Source organism: Orycteropus afer, unplaced genomic scaffold (genome assembly GCF_000298275.1).
Source record: "Orycteropus afer afer isolate SDZICR_OR568_19922 unplaced genomic scaffold, OryAfe1.0 scaffold00123, whole genome shotgun sequence".
NCBI classification, from domain to species: Eukaryota; Metazoa; Chordata; class Mammalia; order Tubulidentata; family Orycteropodidae; genus Orycteropus; species Orycteropus afer.
This window is the reverse complement of record NW_006921710.1, coordinates 8,086,255-8,107,565: the sequence shown is the minus strand read 5'-3', so window position 1 is coordinate 8,107,565 and position 21,311 is coordinate 8,086,255. Positions and strand designations below refer to the sequence as shown.

Sequence of the window (21,311 nt, the reverse complement as noted above, 5' to 3'; positions counted from 1 at the left end):
GCAGACCTTCTTAAAACACAAGTTTCTAAATACACATTGACATTTAGATAGAAGTAACTGTCACCAGTGAGAGGGAGTTATGCACCACAGCTTATCAGAAACCCAAAACACTAATAAGGTCTTTAAAATATCGAAGACAAAAAGCCTAGTGAATGATGGATGGGTTCCCAGCTTGGGGATGTGTGCTGAAGATGTGCTTATTGAAAATTACCACTCAAGTGTCCTGGGGGTGCAAAGAGGCCTGTGACCCAGGCAGAGAGAACCTGTGAGCGTAGGTATAAACGTATGTACAGAGAGCAGAAAGTGACAAGGGCCATAGTGGAAGTGAGCATACTGAGCTTTGGGAATTCAAAGGATATGTAAAGTGGGCTGTGCCATCTGGCGCTTGACCTAGGATTGCCAAGAGGAGGGTGGTGCATTCACGTTAAGTGGGAAGTCCAAGCAAACAACAGGATTGGAGAGGAGGTGAATCTGGGACTATTCACACATTGACATATGTCTCATCAGAAAGAGCTCATAAAAGGGCCACCTCAGAGACTTAGGGAGGTCATATAATGGTCATCAAAACCGCGAAGGGCCATGATGTAGAAGAAGATGTGTTCTAAGAAGCTCCAGCTATACCTCACGGAAGAGCCAAGGGTTTTAGAGTCTGCTTCCTGTCCATTTGACCTCAGCAAACTCCAGTCCGTCTCTGAGCCTCTGCTGCCTGGTCCGTAAAATGATCAGAAGTGATGTGAGTGCTCGGCCCCTCCTGTCTCATGGGCACCAGAAGGGATCAGGAGATCAGAGTGCATGAGGGTGGGCGTCGGCACGCAGCCTGTGTTAGCAGACCTGTGTTGGCAGGAGCTGAGGCATGCATGGCCTCTTGCTGCACCTTGGGCAGGAATTGGTTCTCCTTGTCTTGTGGCCTTCCAGGGTCTTCCGTTCACTGATGATTCTCTTTCAGCTGTAAATTGGTATACCAGCCTGGGTGCTCAGACATTTCACTAGTATGTTTGAGTGTGTGCTGTACAAGATCATTTGCAGCTTCCTTCCTCCTTTCTGGGGAAATTGTCCACTGTTCTCAGCCTTTACCCTGTTGTCTTCTGGGCAGTTCACAGCAGTTGCAGGGGACACCTGGGATGGGAGAAGGCCTCTGACCGCAGAGGTCTCCATCAAAGCCAGGCGGTCAGCTTGGGGCAGTGACCTTAGAAGGAGGAGAAGCTTCCAGTGCAGCAGCTGGGGCCAGCTGGGCCATTTCTTTTGCTTCCAGCTTACGGGGCGTTTTCCTGAAGTAAATGATGAGTGTAGCTTAAAATGAGCCATTTGGCTCATCTTGTGGATCAGGGAAGATTTGTCCCAGGTTTTTTTTTTTTTTTTTTTCCTTTTCCTCTGCTTTTCTTTCTGCTATTTTCCTTTCTTTGGATTAGAAATGTTGGCCACCAACTGTATATCAGAGAAATCTCAATTTTAGAAGATACTGGAGGAAGCAAGGAATGTCATTTCCCAGTGAACTCACTTGCCAAGGTTTCTATTTCGCTCACTCTGTGTCTTCCAAAAACCACAGTTTAGCAGAAAACCATCACCCTTGGGAGTCCGTGGGTGATGTGAACGGTTAAGTGCTCAGCTACTAACTGCAGGGTTGCAGGTTCTAGTCCACCCAGAGGCACCTCAGAAGAAAGGGCTGGTGATCCACTTCTGAAAAATCAGCCGTTGGAAACCCTGTGGAGCACAGTTCCACACCAACACACGTGAGGTCACCATGAGTCAGCATCGACTTGGCGGCAATTGGTTTGGTTTTTTTGGTTTTATCATCCTCAGGGTAAGCTTCCCAACACTGACTGCTGGGCTGTGAGTTCCTGGCACAAGTGACAGGGACCAGCATGGCTGAGTTTGGCCTTCCCTCATTTCTGACGTTACTCACACCTAAAGGAGAAGCCAAGCACCAGAAGGTGTGTTCACCCATCCCAGCAGCCAGTACTGTGCTCCTGTTTTGTCAAATATGACGCCCCCCTCCAACAAGCCAGGATTCCAGCACCAAGTGTGGTGTCAGACCCTGCTCTCACTTTACTTATCCAGGGAAAGAGTGCTTGTGGAGTCATGCTCTGGCCGTCTTTTCCTTCGTGTGTCGTTGACGATGACCTGGGGGCACATTTGGGGGTGGGAAGGGGTTGTAGAAGAGGAAAGGTGGTCCTGTCCCACTTTCCTTCATGGCCCGGCTGCACCAGTGGCCCCTTGGATCTTCCTGTGGTTTCATCTGTAGCCATTCCGTGCCCTTTCTCCCATGTTTCTTGTTAAGACCAAACAGGATGATGAGCCTCAAGTCAGCCCTTGAAGCGGCATCATTAATGATGGTGCCCCTGCAGCCCCCACTTTGCTTCACACACACATACACACACACACTTCCAATGCACACAGCAGCCCTTACCATGGGTGATGCCATCCTTGTTTTAACTGATGAAAATCTTGTCTGAAGTCACTGCTGGGATTCAAACCCAGTCAGTCGAATTTCCCTGTGGACCCAGTATGGTTAGTTTTAGCTTTGTTGTTCCTGCCGCCAAGCGTGCCCCTAACAGCGACCCCAAGCCCAGGCCTGCGCCGTACCCATGATCACTTGTGGATAGTTGTGATCCTAGGGTTTTCATTGGCTGATTTTGGAAGCAGGCCACCAGGCCTTTCTTGCTCGTCTGTCTTAGTCTGGAAGCTCACTGCAACCCATACAACATCAGAGCAGCACACAAGCTTTCGCTGACAGGTGGTGGTGGCCGCCCATGAGCTGCGCTGGCCAGGATTCGAACCGGAGTCACCTGCACAGAAGGCAGGAATTCTACCACTGAACCACCACTGCCTCCTCTAGTCTTAGCTTAGTGACTACCTAGTGAACACACTTCTGCCTCCATTGTCACGGAGTGTGGCTTTCTCCCCACTCAGCTTGCCTGCACCCTGTTCCTGCCTCAGCCCCTACTCCTGCTTCTCACAGATCTGAATCTAGACTCCTCTGCAAGGGTTCTAGGCTCTCTCTGCTCCCAAAGCTCTTGTCTGCATGCCTGCCTGGTGTTCAAGGACATGCAGGGGGAGAGGGGCTCCAGTGTACCCACTCATTAGGCTGTGTACCCCTGGAAGCAGAGGTGGCACCTGCTCTCCCCCAGCCACTGGCTCACCTGTACTATCTGTGTTGACGTCTTAAATTACTGAACATCAATGATGTCTTCAATGCTCTCTCTGTCTCTCTTTTTTTTCCTCTTTTGCAGCAATGGATGGTGTGCCTTTTATGATTTCAGAGAAGTTTTCTTGTGTTCCAGAAAGTGTAAGTTTTAAGCATGACTGCCCTTCCCCACCACCACTGCAGCCTGAAGCTCTTCCCTCTTGAGTTCCAAAGCATGCCAGGCCCTTCTGGTGGCCCCACCTGAGTTCCCTCTCTCATGGAAGCTCAACCCTGCAGTCCAAAGACCGTGGCTCCTGAGAGCAGGCAGTGGGTGCTGTCATCTCTGTTGCCCCTTCAGCTAGTGCCTTCACTCTTGAGAAGTGAAAGAAAGAATACATGAGGGATGGGAGACGAGCAAGACAGACTAACAGACACACTCCAATGCAGCGAGCTTCTTCATTTCAGATGTGATGGTAATTTGACTGATCCCCGTGGCTTTATAATGTCCTCATTTTCCAGGTCCAGCTTAGTGAGTTTTGTTCTTTTTCACTTAACTATAACAATATACTGCAGAAAAGAGGCTGCCTCATTTCCCGTTGTTGTTGCTGCATTGCTGGTACCTGCATGCTCTGCTCTGACACGGAGGCCTCCTCGTGGTGGTGGTGGCCCTGTGAGCACAGAGTGCCTCGTAGCTAGTGGCCTCCCCTTAGAGCTGGGTGCTCACCCCAGGCCAGCATTAACTCCACCCAGAGGAGTGAACCCCCGAGCCATCTCTAGTGACAGAGGAGCTGAGGAGCTGGCTGGGTTGGAGGCTAGACCGGGCCATGGAGCGTGCCCACCACACACAGTGCTGAGGGATGTGTGTGGCAGGCTGCAGGCCCCTCCTAGCCCACCTGAGGTCTCCTCTCACATGGTGCTGCCCAGGATGGCAGTGGCCCTCTCTCAGCTATGAAGTCCTGGTCCACGCCGCCTCAATAAACTCGTTCCTCCTGGTTTTTATCCTGCCTGCAGAAGTTTGCTTTGAGTAGCTAATAAACGTGAAGGCCCCAGTTTGGGCACCAGCTAAAGAATCCTTCAGTGTTTTTCTTGGACACAGCTTAAAAACCACCCGGCTTGCGATTTGACCTGCTCTGTAGTTTCCATTTTCATGAAATATAATAGGCCTCCTCTGAACCCTTCTGGTAAGCAGCTTAATCTTGAAAAATGCTTGTGACGCGACATGCAGAGCGTGAGTAACTTCAGCCGGCTTCACTAGGCCACGTTGCCATGGAGACGCTGGCGCCTCTCCCACCCGTTCCCTTGGAGAGGCTGTTCTGTCCTGCTTACTGGTTCCAATCGGGAAAGTTTAGTGGGGTAGTTAGAGCCTAATGATACAACAGCTGGGCCTCTGCTGGATCCCAGGCAGTGCGGCTGAACGGGCGGGCGGCCTCTGTTCTCCTGCCTCTCGGGCTGGCAGCTCAGAGAGAGCCAAACTGTTTTGTGGCTCCTGGCAGAGCAGCTCCAGGAGCTGGTGTCTAATTCGTGGCCCTGTCCCAAGATTGCCCTCGTGAATGCACGGCTGCCCGGATGCTGCCGACTCAGCAAGTGCTCACGGCGCTGCCAACTCCAGGCCAGCCCAGGGCCCAGCGCTCCCTGTTCATTCTCTCAGTTAATCCTCCCAACAGCCCTGCAAGGAGGGATCGCCCACACGGCTTGCTAGCAGGCGAGGAAATAACGGAGTGATTTAACCTGAGCCTGGTTTAACCTTAATCTGAGCCCTAGGAGCCGCTGAGCCTGATCTTAAATCCTCGTCCTTTGGAATCCAGAATCAGTCCCTGGAAATACTCACTGGTTGAGTTCACTCGGGGCCATACTCTCCAGCCCTGCTCTGCCTGTGGGCTACAGTTCAGAACCACGAAGGCCCTGCCTGGGGTTTTGTCAAACACTCTTGGGTTTCAGCCTAGGCTGCCAGCTGCCGCACAGACTACAGGAGGTTGGGTCGAGGGCCCACAGGGAACTCAGACCAGTGGCCTCACAGGCAGGATCCCCTCTGCTCTCTCGCTTCAGGGGATGCTAGTGCTCACTGCTGTGCGAGTTTGATTACTGTATTTTTCACATGAAACACACATAGCAGGAATAGGAAACTAACAAGAGGGCATTGTGCAGTTTGCAAAACACTGTATAGCACTATTGGTGTAAAAATACAGCATTCACAATGTCTGTTGGAAAGCCGGCATTTTCATGAGAAAGGGCCCATCTTCATGAAGTAATGGAGACACCCATTAAAATGCAGTGTTGCCATTTTTTCACCACCATTGAGTTCTGCATTGATCATTTACAGGCAGTTATTTTATTTACCTGTTTGGTTTACATGTTCAAAGTCTGGGAATTCCCCCAGCAGCTTCCCTGGATGCCAAGGAGTCCTGGGCAGGAGACTCGCTGCCAGCTGGAATTTCTTAGACCCACTGTCAGGACAGCCTCGGGGCACCTTCATCCCTACAGCCGCAGAAGGAGAGGGCAAACCTTGCCAGCTTTTTCACTGGCACTGACCCTGCTGGGTGTTGTAATCAGAGGACCAAGCAGTGGCCTCACACCAGAAGGACCTGACCCAAGTTGACAGTCACATTTTCTTGAAGTATATTCTCTGTTCTAACCACTCCTCTGTTTGCTCTCACTAATGATTATGGAGGAGTTCCTCAGTGGCGCACATGGTTAAGCGCTCCACATCTAGCTGAAAGGTTGGCAGTTTGAACCCACTCAGAGGCCCCTCAGAAGACAGGCTTGGCCATCTGCTTCCAGAAGGTCACAGCCTTGAAGACCCTGTGGGGCTCAGTTCTGCTCCCCACACACGGGCTCCCAGGCATCAGAGTCGACTCCACGGCGAGTAACACCAGCAGAACGGTTACACAGTCACACGGCCGTGTTTATGTAGTTCTTGCGTCTTCTGTGGGAAAGGGCTGGAGAATGTGCTGGGTCACACGGTGCAGTGTGCAATTTCACCATTTTTCTGCATAGAAACGAATGTGAAGGAGCGTTTCCCAGCCTTGAAGAGGTTGACTTGTTCTGTATTTGCAGATGCAGCCCTTTGATCTCTTGGGAATCACCATCAAATCTCTGGCAGAAATTGAAAAAGAGGTAAGTAAGCTGCCCAGAGCGGGGGCAGGTAGGGCCGGGCTACCCCTCGTTCACCCCAGGGTCTCTCATCCCCCATGAGGGATCATTCCGGAAGCAGGAAGGACCTGGTTGCAGGGGTGCCATTCTGAGAAAACACTTCCATTCCACTAGAACTCAATTCTCAGAAAAAGCAACTCTGTTTTAATGTATTATTACTTTGATCAGATGTGGCAGTCGTCTCCTTGTCTTCTCTAAGTCACATGGTTTTAAGTGACAGAACGATCAGTTCAGCTTCATTCTTTAAAAAAAAAAATGTTTCCCCTTAGACAAGGTGAGGGCAGGAGGTTGGGCAGGGGTCGGCTTTTCTTCTTCATTCTGTTGTGATATTTGCCAACAGTAGGTGCTTTGTGAGACTGTCCACAGAGCAGTCTAATGATTTAGAGGAAGGGCGGGACACATGCAGTTGTACTTGTTAAGCGAGGTCCCATTTGGCAGCCTAGATTGAAATAGTTTGGATGCTTTCCTAATAAAAAAAAAAAAAGAAAGAAAGAAACCCAAGATTGCAGGACATAGGATAGCTCAGAAGAGAGTGGAGATAATGGCATCAAACCGGAGGTCACATGTGTCGGTTTTCCCTGTTTTCTTAAGGCGGCATTAGAGTGTGTGAGTCTTTTTTTATGTATAGGAGGTTGTTAAGCAGTCAGATGCTTGCAGCCGGCTGTCCTCCGAGAGGAACATTTGTCTCAAAGATGGAAATGGTAGAACCATTTCAATATTCTCAGTTCCTTTGGGTTTTCTCTTGTGTACCCAGCTCGCAGAAGCAGGTTGTGTTATTGAAAGATGGCTGAAATCAAGGAAAATTGAATCAGTGTAGTACAACAAATTTCTAAACCTGTCATAGCAAAAACAAGACAAAAAAAGTCCCCCTTTGTCTTTGATTTTCTGTAAATCATGGAAATGAACCTGATTGTCATACATAGATTTTTTTTTTTTTTGGCTACCTACTACCTTAGAAATATGCATGTGCACAGAATTTCTCATCTCCTTTCTCAAAGACAAAGTAGCCATGGAAGGGTCGAGGGCTGCCTGCCCGGCACAGGGAGCTGTCTGGATGGGAGCTCAGTGAATCTTTGAGGGCAGGATGCTCTGGCTGCAGGGGGCAGAGCAGGGGCAGAGACTGGGGCCCGTGTAAGACAGACAGAAGTCATAGAGACAGCCATCTAGACCAACTAGCTCCACCGCTGCCTGTGGGCAAGTCACGCCCCCACTCTGTCTAAAATGGGACAACACCGGACCCTGTCTCATCGGGTCCTTGTGCGTGTTAAATGGACGTATGTCAAAAAGCCCTGGCAGGCAGCGTACTGAGGTGACGTGTGTGGAGAAATGGAGTAGCCATTGATTGAGTGCTGAGCTTTCATGGGCTTCCAGGCCGCCTCTGGCTGGCTCACCTGTGGTTGTGACAGCAACACCAGTTACGAACCGCCTGCAATGGGGCAGGTCCTCAGCTCAAGCTGACCTGTGGAAGCCATTCCTCCCCCTTTCATGGGCAGTAATTGAGGCTCTGAGAGACAGAGTAAGTTGCTTGAGACAAGACCCAGACCCAGCTGTGTCTTGCTTCAATCCCTCCAATATGACTTGCAGTCTGTGGTTTCGGATCCCTCTAGGGGTACACTGTGGAGGCAGGTCAACTTAGGTTCCAACTCTACCTCACCTTCAGGTTACTGGGGTGAAGTGAAGTAGGTGAGGGTGTCAGTGTAGGGCCAGTGCATTGGGTACAAACCACCATAAGCCTTCATTCCCTTCCTCCCCCAAGGAGTAAAATCTGACCCAAGTACACCCACACCTCACTTATCAACATGAAAATGGATGATTTTTTTTTTTTCCTGATTTCAGACATCCCTTTGTCTGAAATTTAGAAAATACAATCATATAAATAACAACAGCTAAGATTCACTAATGTGCTCATCACTGTGATGAGTCCAGTTAGGCATTCATCCTCTGTGGAGACGCAGGCCTGGAGGAGACACAGTGATGAAACCAGGCTGTGTGAGTGGAGGGCCCGCGCTTAACCACTCCACCTGCCTCCTGTGCTGGGTCAGAGCTCCACTTCTATCCCTGCGAGCCCTGTGTTCACCGTCCTGCAGCCTGCTCTGTCCTCCAGGCCTGGCAAGTGATGTAGGCCTGGGGCTTCCTGCATGGACACTGGAAGCCTGGCCACGCGGCCAGAGGCTTCAGGCCTGTCTGGCTCACTTCGGGATATCTTTATGTTCACACACATCTCTTCCTTCCAGACACCCTCGCCGATGCCTCTTTCTTTCCTCCCTTCCCACCCCACAGCAGTTTGGAGCTGCAGGACCTCAGGCCCCATAGGAGCTGGGAACCCAGAACAGGGGCCCCACTGGCTTGGTGCTGCCTGTGCATCAACCTGGAAGCTGAGGCCACAGAGGAGGAGGAAGCAGAGGGTGGGGGGCAGTGTGGCCTCGCTTCCAGGAAGCAGCCCTGGGACCCCCTGCAGGGAGTGGACACCCACAGCCATTGCTGCCATGCCTGCTGCCGCATTAATGCACAAAATAGGTGATAGCACATTTTTTACTATGGTAAGTGTGAAATATCGCAAAGTGAGATAGTGGATAAGTGAGGAATAAGTGTAATGCCCTCCATTAGAATGTACTGGCTTGGTGTCAGGTACTTGGCGTCAGGTGACTGCCCAAGAGGCAGCAGAGCCAGGTGTGGAGAGAAGGGCTGTGGAGTCAGCTGTCCTGGGCTTGAGTCCCACCTCTGCCACTTAACCTTTCTGCGCCTCAGTTTCCTCTTCTGTAAAATAGGGATAATAACAAAAGTACTTATGTTATCAGATTTATGGGGGTTTGACTGTAAATGCACGGAACAGTGCCTGCTGTAGTTACTGCTCAGCTAATGGTAGGTGCTTCGATCATGACCATTATCACTGTTGTTGTTCCCTTTGTCCACGTGTAAGAGGGTGCGTCAGGGTGAGTCCATCCCCATTGCAACACCTCGGGCTGCCCAGTTGCTGATGGCTGAGTAGCGTCATCCTTGTGGATGAAGCCTAGCATAGTGATAGGTTAAGAAGCACATCTGCATTCTCTGTTTAAGAAGAATAAAATGGAGTTGAAGAAAATGGGGAGAAATGGGGAGCAGAAACATTACAAAGGGTGTGGCTTAGTCCCCTGGTGCCGCTGTAACACAATTACCACAAACAGGAGTTTACTAGCTCACCGTTCAGGAAGCTGGGAGTTTGAATCCAGGGCGCCAGCCCTAGGGGAAGGCTTTTTCTCTCTCTCGGCTCTGGAGGAAGGTCCTTGTCTCTCTGAGCTTCTGCTCCTGGGCCACCTTCATGTGGCTTGGCATCTGGCTTTCCCCCATCTCTGCTTCTCCCACCTTGAGTGTTTAAATCTCTTTTATATCTCAAAAGAAATTGACCCCATATACACCCTACACTCATCCTATCTCATTAACATAACAAAAACAGCCCATTCCCAAATGATTGTAACCACAAGCTTGGAGGCTAGGATTTACAACATACGTTTTTGGGGGACACAGTTCAATCTATGACATTCCACCTTTTGGTCCCCCAAAATTCATGTTGTTGTCTCGAGTAAAATGCATTCACCCCCATCATATCAAGCCCGAAAGTCTTAAATCAACTACAAGTCAAAAATCTCATCTTCTGAATCCTCTAAATCAAATATGAGTGAGACCATAGGCATATTCCATCCTGGAGCACAGTTCCCTCCTCATTTGTGAGCCTGTGAAATCTCAACTACAAAGTGATCTGTTTTCAGAGGACAGTGGTGGAACAGGTACAAGGTAGACATCCCCATGACAGATGGGAGAAAGTGGAGGGAAAGATGGGACAACAGGAACCACACAAGTCCAAAACCCAGCAGAACAAAAGATGATAGCTCTCGAAGCTTGAAAACAAGCCTCTGTTCTCTGAGACCATCTGAGCAATGGACTTGCCCTCCAGATTGAGTGTTAGCTATACCCTCTAGATTCTAGGTGGAAGCTGCTTGCCCTGGGCTTCAAGCCTACCTTCCAGGCCTACTGGGATGACAACTTTACTCCCTCGGTTTTGGGCTGCCCCATTCCCTCTAGTTCATCTAAGTGGCAGCCATACCCTCTCAGCCCCGGCAGCCCCCGTTCTCCTGCCCTTGGATATGGCAGCCCCACCTCCTTAGCTTTAAATGGAGCCCCATCCCCTCTCACACTTAAACGGCAGCCCCACACTCTGGAACCAAGTTGGTGAAAATCTAACTCTCTGAAAACTAGGAGGCTGTGGCCCCACCCCTTGAAATCCTGGAGACTGTGGCCCTGCACTTTGAAACCAAGAAGACCCTGCTTCCCACGCTCCTTCCAACAGTTCTGCCTATCTCTCTGCTTTTCCAGGGATAGTCCTTTTCTTCTCTCGGAGGCCAGCAGATGTAGCCCTTTTGGCCTGTTTCCTGCCTGTAGTATTCCAAGAGGCAGCCAATATTCTCTCCTTTTATTCTTTCTCGGTCCCCTTCAGTGTAAGCTGATGAGTTTTCTGCTGTGGTAGTTAGGTCCATTAGTTACAGGCTTAATCTCTTTAACAAAAAGATTTTGTAGCCATGTCCTTAGTGAACATTCTAGGACATATGTCCTTGGTTTGTGCAACAGAATTTTCCGAATCATTAAGTTCTGTTTTCATTCAGCACAATTCATTTTTAAGTCCATCTCTTTCCTCTCCCATTTTATTATAAGCAACAATGGGAAACCACAGGTCTCCTTTAAGTTCTTGCTTAGAGATCTCTTAAGCCAGATATCCAAGCTCATCACTTACAAGTTCTACCTTCCACCAGACATTTGAGTATAATTCAGACAAGTTCATTGCCACTGCATAAAAAGCATCACCTTCCTCCATTGTCCAACCACATGTTCATCGTTTTCTTTTAAAGCCTCTGCAGAGTTATATTTAACATCTACATTGCTAGCAACATTCTACTGCTGGTGCCATAGATATTCTCTAAGATGATAGAGACTTTTCTTTATAGCTCTCCTTCTGAGCCCTCATCAGAATCACTTTTGGCATCCATAATTCTACCAACAGTCTCTTCAAGGTAATCTAGGCTTTTAATATTTGGCATCTTAAAACTCTTCCAGCCTCTACCCATTACCCAATTCCAAAACTGCTTCCACATTTTAGGTGTCTGTTAGAGCAGCACCCCACTCCTGGTACCAAATTCTGCCTTAGTTATCTAGTGCTGCTGTAACAGAAGTACCATAAATGGTGGCCGTTCTGACTACCTAGTGCCACTCTGACAAGAATATACCACAAATGGGATGGCTTGAACAAATAGGAGTATATTCTCACAATATGGAGGCTTTAAGTCCGAGTTCAAAGTGCCAGGCTCTAGTGACTGGGTGAAAGCCTCTCAACCTTGGGCTTTACCTCTGCCTCTTGCTCCCGGCCCACTGAAGCTGGGGGCTTTTCACTTAGCTGCTTTTCACTTAGCTGCTGAGATTGACAAACCCAGAGTCAACAAGTAACAAGGCACAGTCCCGATATTACCAAACCACATGGAAGGCCACTAATTCAAATCCATTAAAAGTCCCAAGATTGGCAGAGCATGGCAGGCTGTTGAACAATGACTTGGCTACATGCAGGGTCCAAGCGTGCCACAATCTAGAGACCATTCCCCAAAGCTTCTCCTTATATACAGGAAACAGACCACATCCTGAAAGCTACTCAGCTGCTCACAGTAGATTCCACCATGGAGTTGATTACCAGTCTCATAGGGAATACATCCAGCTGCCCAGCCACTCAACCAGGCCCAGCCAAGTTGACACACAAACTGAACTACCCCAGTGCCTTTAACGAACAGAGATTTCTTTTCTCAGTGTTTAGGAGGGTTGTTGTTGTTGTTGTTATATGCCGTCGAGTCGGCCCCGACTCATAGCGACCCCTCCTTGGGTTTCCGAGGCAGTATCACTACGGAAGTAGGATTGCCCAACCTTCCTTCCGAGGAGTGGCTGGTGGGTTTGAACCGTTTAGGAGGGTAGAAGTCTGAATTCAGGGTGCTGGCCCTAGGGGAAGGCTTTCTCTGTGTGCCAGCTCTGGAAGAAGGTCCTTGTCTCTGAGCTTCTGCTCCTGGGCAGTCTCCATGTAACTTGGCATCTCTCGTTCCCCCATCTCTGTTTCTCTTGCTTGTTTAATCTCTTTTATATCTCCAAAGAGATTGATTCAAGATACACCCTACAGTGATCCTGTCTTACTAACATAACAAAGGTAACCCATTCCCAATGGCTAGGATTTGCAACATATGTTTTTGGGGATACAAGTCAGTCTATAACAGGATGAAAAACCATAACAAATATTATCTCTGTCAAGAATGCTATGTAGTTTTTTGTTTAATTTAAGGATGTAAAAATTATTTACACCAGCCATTCAAGGGTGTTTAATGGTGATTGTTGTTGTTGTTATTTGCCATCGAGTCGGCCCCGACTCATAGCGACCCCTCCTTGGGTTTCCGAGGCAGTATCACTACGGAAGTAGGAATGCCCAACCTTCCTTCCGAGGAGTGGCTGGTGGGTTTGAACCGCCAGCCTTCTGGTTAGCAGTCAAGTGCCTTAGGCAATATGCTGCACTTTGGTGAGCAGATTCCTTCTTCTGCAACAATATCAGAGGATTTTCCTCATAAATAAGTGTGAAGGTTGCTCCCTTAAGCCACTGCACTCAGTGTTGCTCACTGACCTTGGAGACCAGAGGAGGCACTGTCCCTGCAGCCCCCTGGACTTTTCTCTCAGGATCCCTGTGCTGGGTCTCCAGGGTGGGCCAGGTGTGCCTTCAGTCAGGACGAGTTTGCTCTTGCTCCTTTCCATTCATAGGAAGTCCAGTCGCCACTTGGTGAGGCAGGAAGGACAGGCCCTATGTTTGGGGAGAGGCCTGGAGGCCAAGGTATCTCAGCTAGGAAATTTGCTTTTCTCACTGTCAATCTTTGTAGTTGACACTGTTCAACCAACAATAAAATACAGATTGGGAGGGTGCCAGTGGATTTAGGGGCACAGACAGGAGGCTCGCATGTTTCTCTCATCCCTTGTCCATTCTAAGCTCTTCTCTGCATCTTGTCTGGACTCCTGAGTCTGTGGAAAGGGCTCAGCCCCCCTGGGGAGGCTGCTCTGTGCTGGGCAAATGCTTCCTCTCCTTTCTCCCTCTGCTACCCTGTCTACAGAGGAAACCTGGGCCAAGAAGTGAAGTGACTTGCCACAATCTCACAGCAGTAATAGAGCCAGCCGCTGAGGGTGTCCCAGAGCTAAAAGGGGCATGTATGACAGTGACTTGGCTGAATATACAACTGTCCCCATCTACCACAGGGTCGTCCTGTCCCTAAAAGGAAGTAGAACTGAAGCTCTTGAAAACAGCATTTGTTCTGCTTCACCATCCGTCTCTTGTCCATCCAGAATTAGGGTCTGTTTGCTTCTCTGCTGGCTTTAACTTTACTGTCTGGGGGGTGTTTCTGAGTTTAAGCCAGTGCTCCATTGCCATCATTTAGCCTCAGGGACAGGTCACCCCATAAATGAATCCATGACCCTATCTCATTGAGCGTGGAGGTTAGGGACAAGAACAAGAAAGCATGAAATAAATGCGTCACCAAAGCGAGCAGGCCAGCAGCCATCCAGGGAGAGCTGCCCATAGTGGCCCCACAGCAATGACCCGCAGGAGACCCAATGATGCCCAAGCCCAGGAAGTCCCTGGCTCTTGGAATGAATGGGGAGAGACAAGGTGTCACCCCATTTATGGGTATGCAGTGTGCCTCCAGGCCCCTGAAATCCTGACGTGCTCAAGGGACAGTGTGACACTCAGCCCCAGTAGCAACGCACTGTCATCAAATTGGATCCAATTCATAGTACCTCCTTCTTGGTTTCTGAGGCGGTATCAGTATGGAAGTAGATTACCCAACCTTCCTTCTGAGGAGTGACTGGTGGGTTTGAACCGACAGCCTTCTGGTTAGTAGTCAAATGCCTTAGGCACTATGCCACCAGAGCTCCTTCAGTAGCCAGATGGAAAAAGCCAAACCCATTGCTGAGTTGATTCTGACTCATAGCAACCCCCTTTGGGTTTCTGAGGCAGTAAATCTTTATGGAAGTATATTGCCCAGTCTTCCTTCTGTGGAGTGGCTGGTGGGTTTGAACTGCCAGCCTTCTGTTTAGCAGTCAAATGCCTTAGGTACTGTGCCACCAGAGCTCCTGAAAGCAGGACGTTCCCGCGCTGGCCATGTGGTAGCAGCATGACACAGAGCATACTCCCTCAGCAGTTACCAGGTATTAACAGGGATGTGTATGGGCTATGTCAATGGTGGAAGAAACATGGGTTAGTGGAGAGAGTGCAGATTTGGAGTCTAGACGCCTGGGTGTGATACCAGATCTGCCACTTAAGTTAGACCCTGGGGAGGTCCCTGAGCTCCCCGCCCCCATCAAGTTCCTCATGTGAGCACAGGCTTGGCTATCCTGCTCCAGTGTACACAGTCTGGGTGTGGGAGCACCTTGCCCAGGGGACCACTGGTCACTTGCTGCTGCAGCTGCTGTTGTATGATCAGGGATTTCCTGGGTAGTTGTGGCAGATGTAGCAACCAGGGTTAAGTTGCATGAGAGACCCAAGAAAGGGCATATTACAAGGTTAAAGTCAATATGTATACCATTGAGCAGATTTTGAAAAAATGAATAAAACACTGAGCAGGCAAAAACCTCTCAACTCAGAAATACACTTTAGTGGTACAGTTTGTTGAAAATGAACAGAACTGTGATTAGTAAAGAAATTCAGGCTTTAATACTTGTCACTGCCCTGACACCCAGTGGGAGTCACAGCCTCTGTTCTGGCCCATCTCCCAGTGCCACTGTCCTCCTCCCACCTGTGACCACCCGTGGTTCAGAGCAGGGGCTTTGCAGTCTTCCCAGGGCACGTGGAAATTCATGAGGAAGAAAAAGCAAATTATTGCTCGCCTCCCCAGGAGGGCTCGAGAGAACGACGGCCGGTGGCGGCGGCTGCACCTCGAGAATGAGAACATTCTGCGGCTCTGCTCGCCCCCAAAACGCTCCCCACCTCCCGTGGGTCTGGACGGGCGGTGGTTTGGCTCTGCAGCAGGGCAGCAAGAGACCCCGTGGGGCTGTGTCCCAAAGAAGCCTTACTGTCCTCCCTGCTGCCTGAACAAAGGCTCTCTGTTCGGAGCGTAATTCCGCAGCCCAGACCCCGTGATGAAGCATCTTCTCTCAGAGTGAGAAGACGGGCGTATAAATATTCTCCGTCTCTGCCACTCTTTATTTCCCTTGTAAGCAGTCGCCCCATTTCTCCAACTGATGGATTCTCGCTCGCAGCCGGGGTGGGAGTTCCCGAGCTCTGCAGGCCAGCCAGCAGCTTCTCAAACCACCTTTACTCGGGGCCTGTTGGTCCTCCCTCGCCCCCACTGTCCCACCCTGCCCTGCGGGTCCGTCTGCTCCCAGCCCTCCCCACCTTGCAGACACCACAGCCCCTCATCTCAAGCAATGATGGGCAGGAGACAGAGGCCTCTGTTATGGACTTCATGCTGTGTTCCTAACTACCTCCGAGCCCTTTAAAAATCGGAGTTAACATTTCCTGTGATGAAAAGGCATCAGGTAGATGAGAAACCCCAAGTGCCTTCCAGCCCCGTGAAAATCCACCTGCTGCCCACCTCACCCTTCCCATCAGTGGGTGCTGCAGTCAAAACATGGCACACGGAAGTGTTCATTAGCCACCACACTGGCTGGTGGGATAAACCAGCCTCCATTTTCACTTGACTTTAAAGCTGAAAGACGAGGGAGAGTCTAATTAGTAAGGGACGATCTAATATTAATCACTCCCTTAAAATTGACAAGGGAGGCAGTTCATTTAACCACTTAATTGCTGCAGGTTTTTATGGGCTGCTATTTGCAGACATATTTAATGAAGAAGTTATAAATCTAAGGGAGCTTAAAATTTTAATTTTATACCTAAATATTTTCCTTGTTCTCATGTTTGTAGTCCGTTCTCCAGAGTGCAGTCACATGGGATGTTCTTTAAATGAACATATTTGCTAACTGGCGTGATTTCAGTTTTTAAAACATTGGTTCCAGCAATTAGGCATTTTTTTCAGTTCCCAAATGACTAGAGAAATTCGTCTTGATTATAATTGCTCTTAGCCACGCATATCTAATTTGTGTCTTTTTAAGTGTTAATTAGTAAACAGTTTGAGCTGACATCTTTATGTGTTTGTGTGTTGAAAAATGGGGCTTATTGCTTATTTAGCTTGGGGCCGATTCCACTAGCATTTACGTCATGACATTGAGGTGAAATTAATGAAAACACATTTGGCAGTGAGAGGTAAAAAGAAATTTGAATACAACTTTTGGACATCCGCTTCGGAGGGGCTCCTTCAGATCCGTGAGGTTAGGGTGGATTTGGGACCTACGTACTGCAGGAGAAAAGTGAGGAGGAAGATTTTTGTATCAGTAATGAAATGGCAGAGTCCCAATTTTATAAAAGCAGAGTGTTCAGATCCCAGCTCAATTGTTCATTCTCCCTACTTTTGGAAAGCGTTCATTGTGCTTATCAACGTTAAAGGATTTTGTAAAGGGAAATGTTGCAGCGACACTGGTGGTCCCTTTGCACCATCTAGTGGCCAGGTCTTAAACTGCATCAGGAAAATAAGCTGCCTTCTCTGCCTAAGACGCTCTGGTGGCATAGTGCCTAATGCATTTGACTGCTAACCAAGAGGCTGGCGGTTCAAACCCACCAGCCACTCCTTGGAAGGAAGGTTGGGCAATCTACTCCTGTAAGAAAGGTTGGGCAATCTACTCCTGTAGAAATACCGCCTCAGAAACGCAAGGAGGGGACCCTCCGAAGTCAAATCAACTCCACGGCAGTGAGGTTTTTTTTTTTTTTTTTTTTTTTCAGTTTTCTCTACCTAAGAAGGCACTCTGGTGGCGCGGTGGTTAAGGCATTGGGCAGCTAACCAAAAGATCAGCAGTTCAAATCCACCAGCTGCAGTGCAAGAGACAGATGAGCCAGTCTGCTTCTGTAAAGACCTGCAGCCTTGTAACGCCTATGAGGGGTTGCTATGAGTCAGAATCAACTTTCTCGTAGTGGGTTTTGGTTTAATCTCTACGTAAGGAGCCCTGGTGGCACAGATGTTAAAGCATTTGGCTGCTAACCAAAAGGTTGGCAGTTCGAACCTACCAGCTACTGTGCAGGAGAAAGATGCAGCAGTCTGCTTCAGTAAAGATCACAGCCTTGGAAACTGTATGGAGCAGTTCTACTCTGTCTTATAGGGTTGCAGCGACAGAATTGACTCAATGGCAGTGGGTTTAGTTTTGAGGTTTGGTCTCTCTGCTCAAGAGATTCAACATTTTAACCATTCAGGATCCTTTTAACTTCCTCATTTTTTTAATCAGAAAGCTGAGATGTTTTGGGGGGAGGGGGAAGAATCTGCCTACAGAATTTATGAAATAATAGCTAAATAAACAGAAGTTAACTTGTTCTGTTCTCTGTTTCATGTCACTCAGAGATGCAGAGCTGGTAACTCATATCTTAACAGTAATATCACACCAAGTTGAGATCACTCCAGCCGAAAACAAAGAAACCTAATGAACTAGTTCAATGGAGGCCCTTCCTGAAGGCGCACAGACAGCGGCTTCCGTTGAATGGCTCGGAGACCATCATCTCATAGTCTCTCCAGGAGTCTGAGCACAGGTCAGGAGCCGCTGTTCTGTGGCAGACAAGATGAGCTATCATCCCATAAATTGTGCAGGTTTCTGGGCAGTTTATTATCTTAAGCAGCTGCAGTGCCAATCAGGATTGATTTCTTTAATACTTAGTGCTTCCTCCCTGAGTACAAAGGTTGTACACGTTTATAAAAATACAAAAGTTCGAGAAACACGTAAACAGTGAAAGTCTCCCATAGTCTCCCTCCTTGGATACACACACACACACACACGCACGCATGCACACACACACACACGCACGTTCAAACAAACTTTAACGGGCTCACAATATACTTAATATCCTGTGACCTGCCCCTACACTCACCACTGTATCTTGCACATCTTCCCAGGTCAGTTCAAACTGATCTCCCTCATTCTTTTTAATGACCATACGTTGTTCTCTTTTATGATTATGCCGTAATTTAACCAATGCACTATTGATTGACATTTGAATTGCTTCCAATTATTCCCTCCTCCACTGCTGCAGTCTATTCCCATGTGCATATGTCCTTACTCCCATGTCTTCCTTTAGAAGAATGTGTGTTACCATTTTGCCTTCCAAAAAGGTTGTGCCCATCTCCACTCCGCTGGTGGTGTATGACAGGCCTGTTGCTCACAGCCTCACTACAACTAAGCATCGCTGGTATTTTTAATACTGGACACTGTGTAATTAATCATCTTATACTATTTTCAGAGTTGGAGTCTTTTCACATGCTTAGTGGCCACTTGTATTTCTTTCATGATTTTCTTCTCTGCGTGTACTTTGCCCAATTTTTTTCTGTTGGCTTATTTAGCTATATTCATTCATCTTTAAAAGTTCCCTATGCCTGAGAGAGGGAGTTCTGGTGGTGCAGTGCCTAAGGCATTTGACTGCTAACCAGAAGGCTGCCAGTTCAAACCCACCCGCCGCTCCTAGGAAGGAAGATTAGGCAATCTAGTTCTGTAGAGATACCACCTCCAAAAACCCAAGGAGGTATCACTGTGAGTTGAATTGACTAGATGCCAGTGAGTTTGGTTTGGTTTGGTTTATGCTTTAAACGTAAAAACCTTCTCTCTGTCGTATCTTCACATACACCTCTTAACTAGAGGCTTTTCACTTTGTTAATGTGTTCTGTTATACAAAAGTATTAAAATTTTTGTGGGCAATTTTTTCTTTGTTTTAATGTTTTCTGTACTTCATGTCATACTTTTAAAAAAAAACTGTTCAAGTTGATTACTTAGATATGAAAATATTCACTCCTATTTTTCCTACTCTTTCATATTTTAATATATTAAAATATTAACTGTTTTCAGCTTAATCCATGTGAAATTTATTAGAAGGTAAGAACTAGAACCAGCTTTATTTTGTCCTAAAGTATTAGATGATTTTCCTAACATTTATTAGAGTTCTTTCCTCAGTGAATTTTAAATGCTACCTTTTCATGTATTTTCATGTATTAGTGATCAATGGATATATTTCTTGACTCTGTACTTCTATATTGTTCTATTTTCCTATTATTGCCACACTGTTTTGAATCCTGTAACTTTATAATAAGCTTTAACATGTGATAAAATTGGTTTCCCCTTGTTAATCTGTTTTCCCCCAAAATTTTTTTTTATGATTATTCTTCCAGCTGAACTTGAGAATATTGGGGGAGGCAGTGCAAGAAGAAAAGTCATTCTAGATTTTTATCATGATTGCACTGAGTGCACAGATAATACAGCAGTAATTGACATGTTATGGAGCATGTCTCTCTGTCCAGGAACAAGGGATTCTCACCCAGGTCTTCCAGTCCCTCGGCCGAGTAGGGCGGTTTTCTTTCTGCAGCCCTACACATTTCCCGTCAGGTGGTGGTTCCTACTTGTGTTATGGTATTGTTGCTCTTGTCAATGGGATCTTCTTCCTTTAGAGTCTCTGTCGTTTGTATGTAAAGAGGCTGCTGATTGGTGCATAGTGGTTTAGAGCTGTTCTCTTAATGACTTCTTTTACTGTTTCTGATGGTTTTCCAGTAGCTTTGCTTCAGTTTCTCAGGCAGGCAGTTCTGTCCTCGGCAAACACTGATACGTGCCTCCTTCCTGACAGTATTTATCCCTCTTCCTTTGTGTCTGACACCTTGGGCAGCACGTCCCGATCCCTGGGCCACCTCTTCTTACTGATGCTTTTAACGGGAAGACTCTAGTTTGAATTCTAACTCAGAATGCTCTGTTTTGGTGTGCTGTATGTATATAGACATATGTTTTTTATCATGTTAAAAAATTAGCCCTCTCTCCCTATTTTTCTAACTGTTTTTATCAGGAATGGATGGTGGCATTTGATAAATGTCTTTTAATCATCTATTGAGATGATCGTCTATTTTCCCCATGGGCATATTAACGTGGTGAATTATATTAATAGAGCTCCTAATGCTGAGAGCCTTGGGATCCCTCCCCTCCCCAGCCTGCTGGCCCCCACCCCCACCCTTTCTGTTTTCAGTCTACACTGCTGACAAGCAGCAGCCACACAGGGTGCCCACAGGGGTCCTGGGCATTCGTCAAGTAAGTAAGGGAACGGGTTGGGTCTCATTGAAACGCAGCGGCATCTAAGATGGTGTTTGGCAGAAGCACGGCCTGGTTACCATCCTACCTGCATACCTGCTTGTGCAAAATTAAAGCCAAGATGAATATTTGGTCTTTTGAAAGTCCTTCAAACCAACCCCAAACTCACTGCCATAGAGTCAATTCCAACTCATAGTATCCCCCACTGGGTTTCCAAGACTATACATCTTTAACAGAAGTGGATCACCCAGTCGTCCTGCTGAGCGGCTAGTGGGTTTGAACTGCTGACCTTCTGGTTGGCAGACAAGTGCCTTATCCACTATGCCACCAGAGCTCCTTGGCCAGGCCTTGGTAAGAGGATTTTTCTGTCTTTTTTTAGGGCCTGGCAACTTAAGTTTTAAATAAGTAACATCTTTTAAAAGAACTATTGGAAGATCACTGGCATGTATGAAACTAATGAGCATCAATAGAAGACAGAGTGAGGAGGACACCTTCCCAGTGTGACCCCTCAGCCTTGGGTTTTGCACGCAGAAACCAGGCCTAGAAAGCAACAGCATTTGAATTATTTTCTACAGATAATATAACTCCCCAAAAAAAAACCATCACTGCTGTCGAGTAGAACCTGACCCATAGCGACCCTCCCTTGGGTTTCCGAGGTGGTATCTGTACAGAAGTAGACTGCCTGGTCTTCCGAGGAGAGGCTGGTGGGTCTGAACCGCCATCTATAGAAGAGGGAAAATACAATGAAATGTCCGTTTTTTCGGTGATAGTCTGGTGACTTCTGAAAGGCGGGCTCAGGGAGGGACGCCCCGTGACTGTTGGCATGGAGGAAATGCATGATCCCACG

The 21,311-nt window shown here is 47.9% G+C and overlaps 1 protein-coding gene across 1 annotated transcript in view; it reads left to right on the top strand.

The window, feature by feature from the left end:
* MVB12B (multivesicular body subunit 12B) overlaps window positions 1-21,311 on the top strand; it is a 204,133-nt gene that overhangs the window by 173,630 nt on the left and 9,192 nt on the right. Inside the window, exons 7-8 of the mRNA XM_007944376.2 lie at window positions 3,231-3,286; window positions 6,179-6,238. Of these exons, the coding sequence (XP_007942567.2) occupies window positions 3,231-3,286; window positions 6,179-6,238 (116 nt within the window). The remainder of the gene's footprint in view (window positions 1-3,230; window positions 3,287-6,178; window positions 6,239-21,311) is intronic.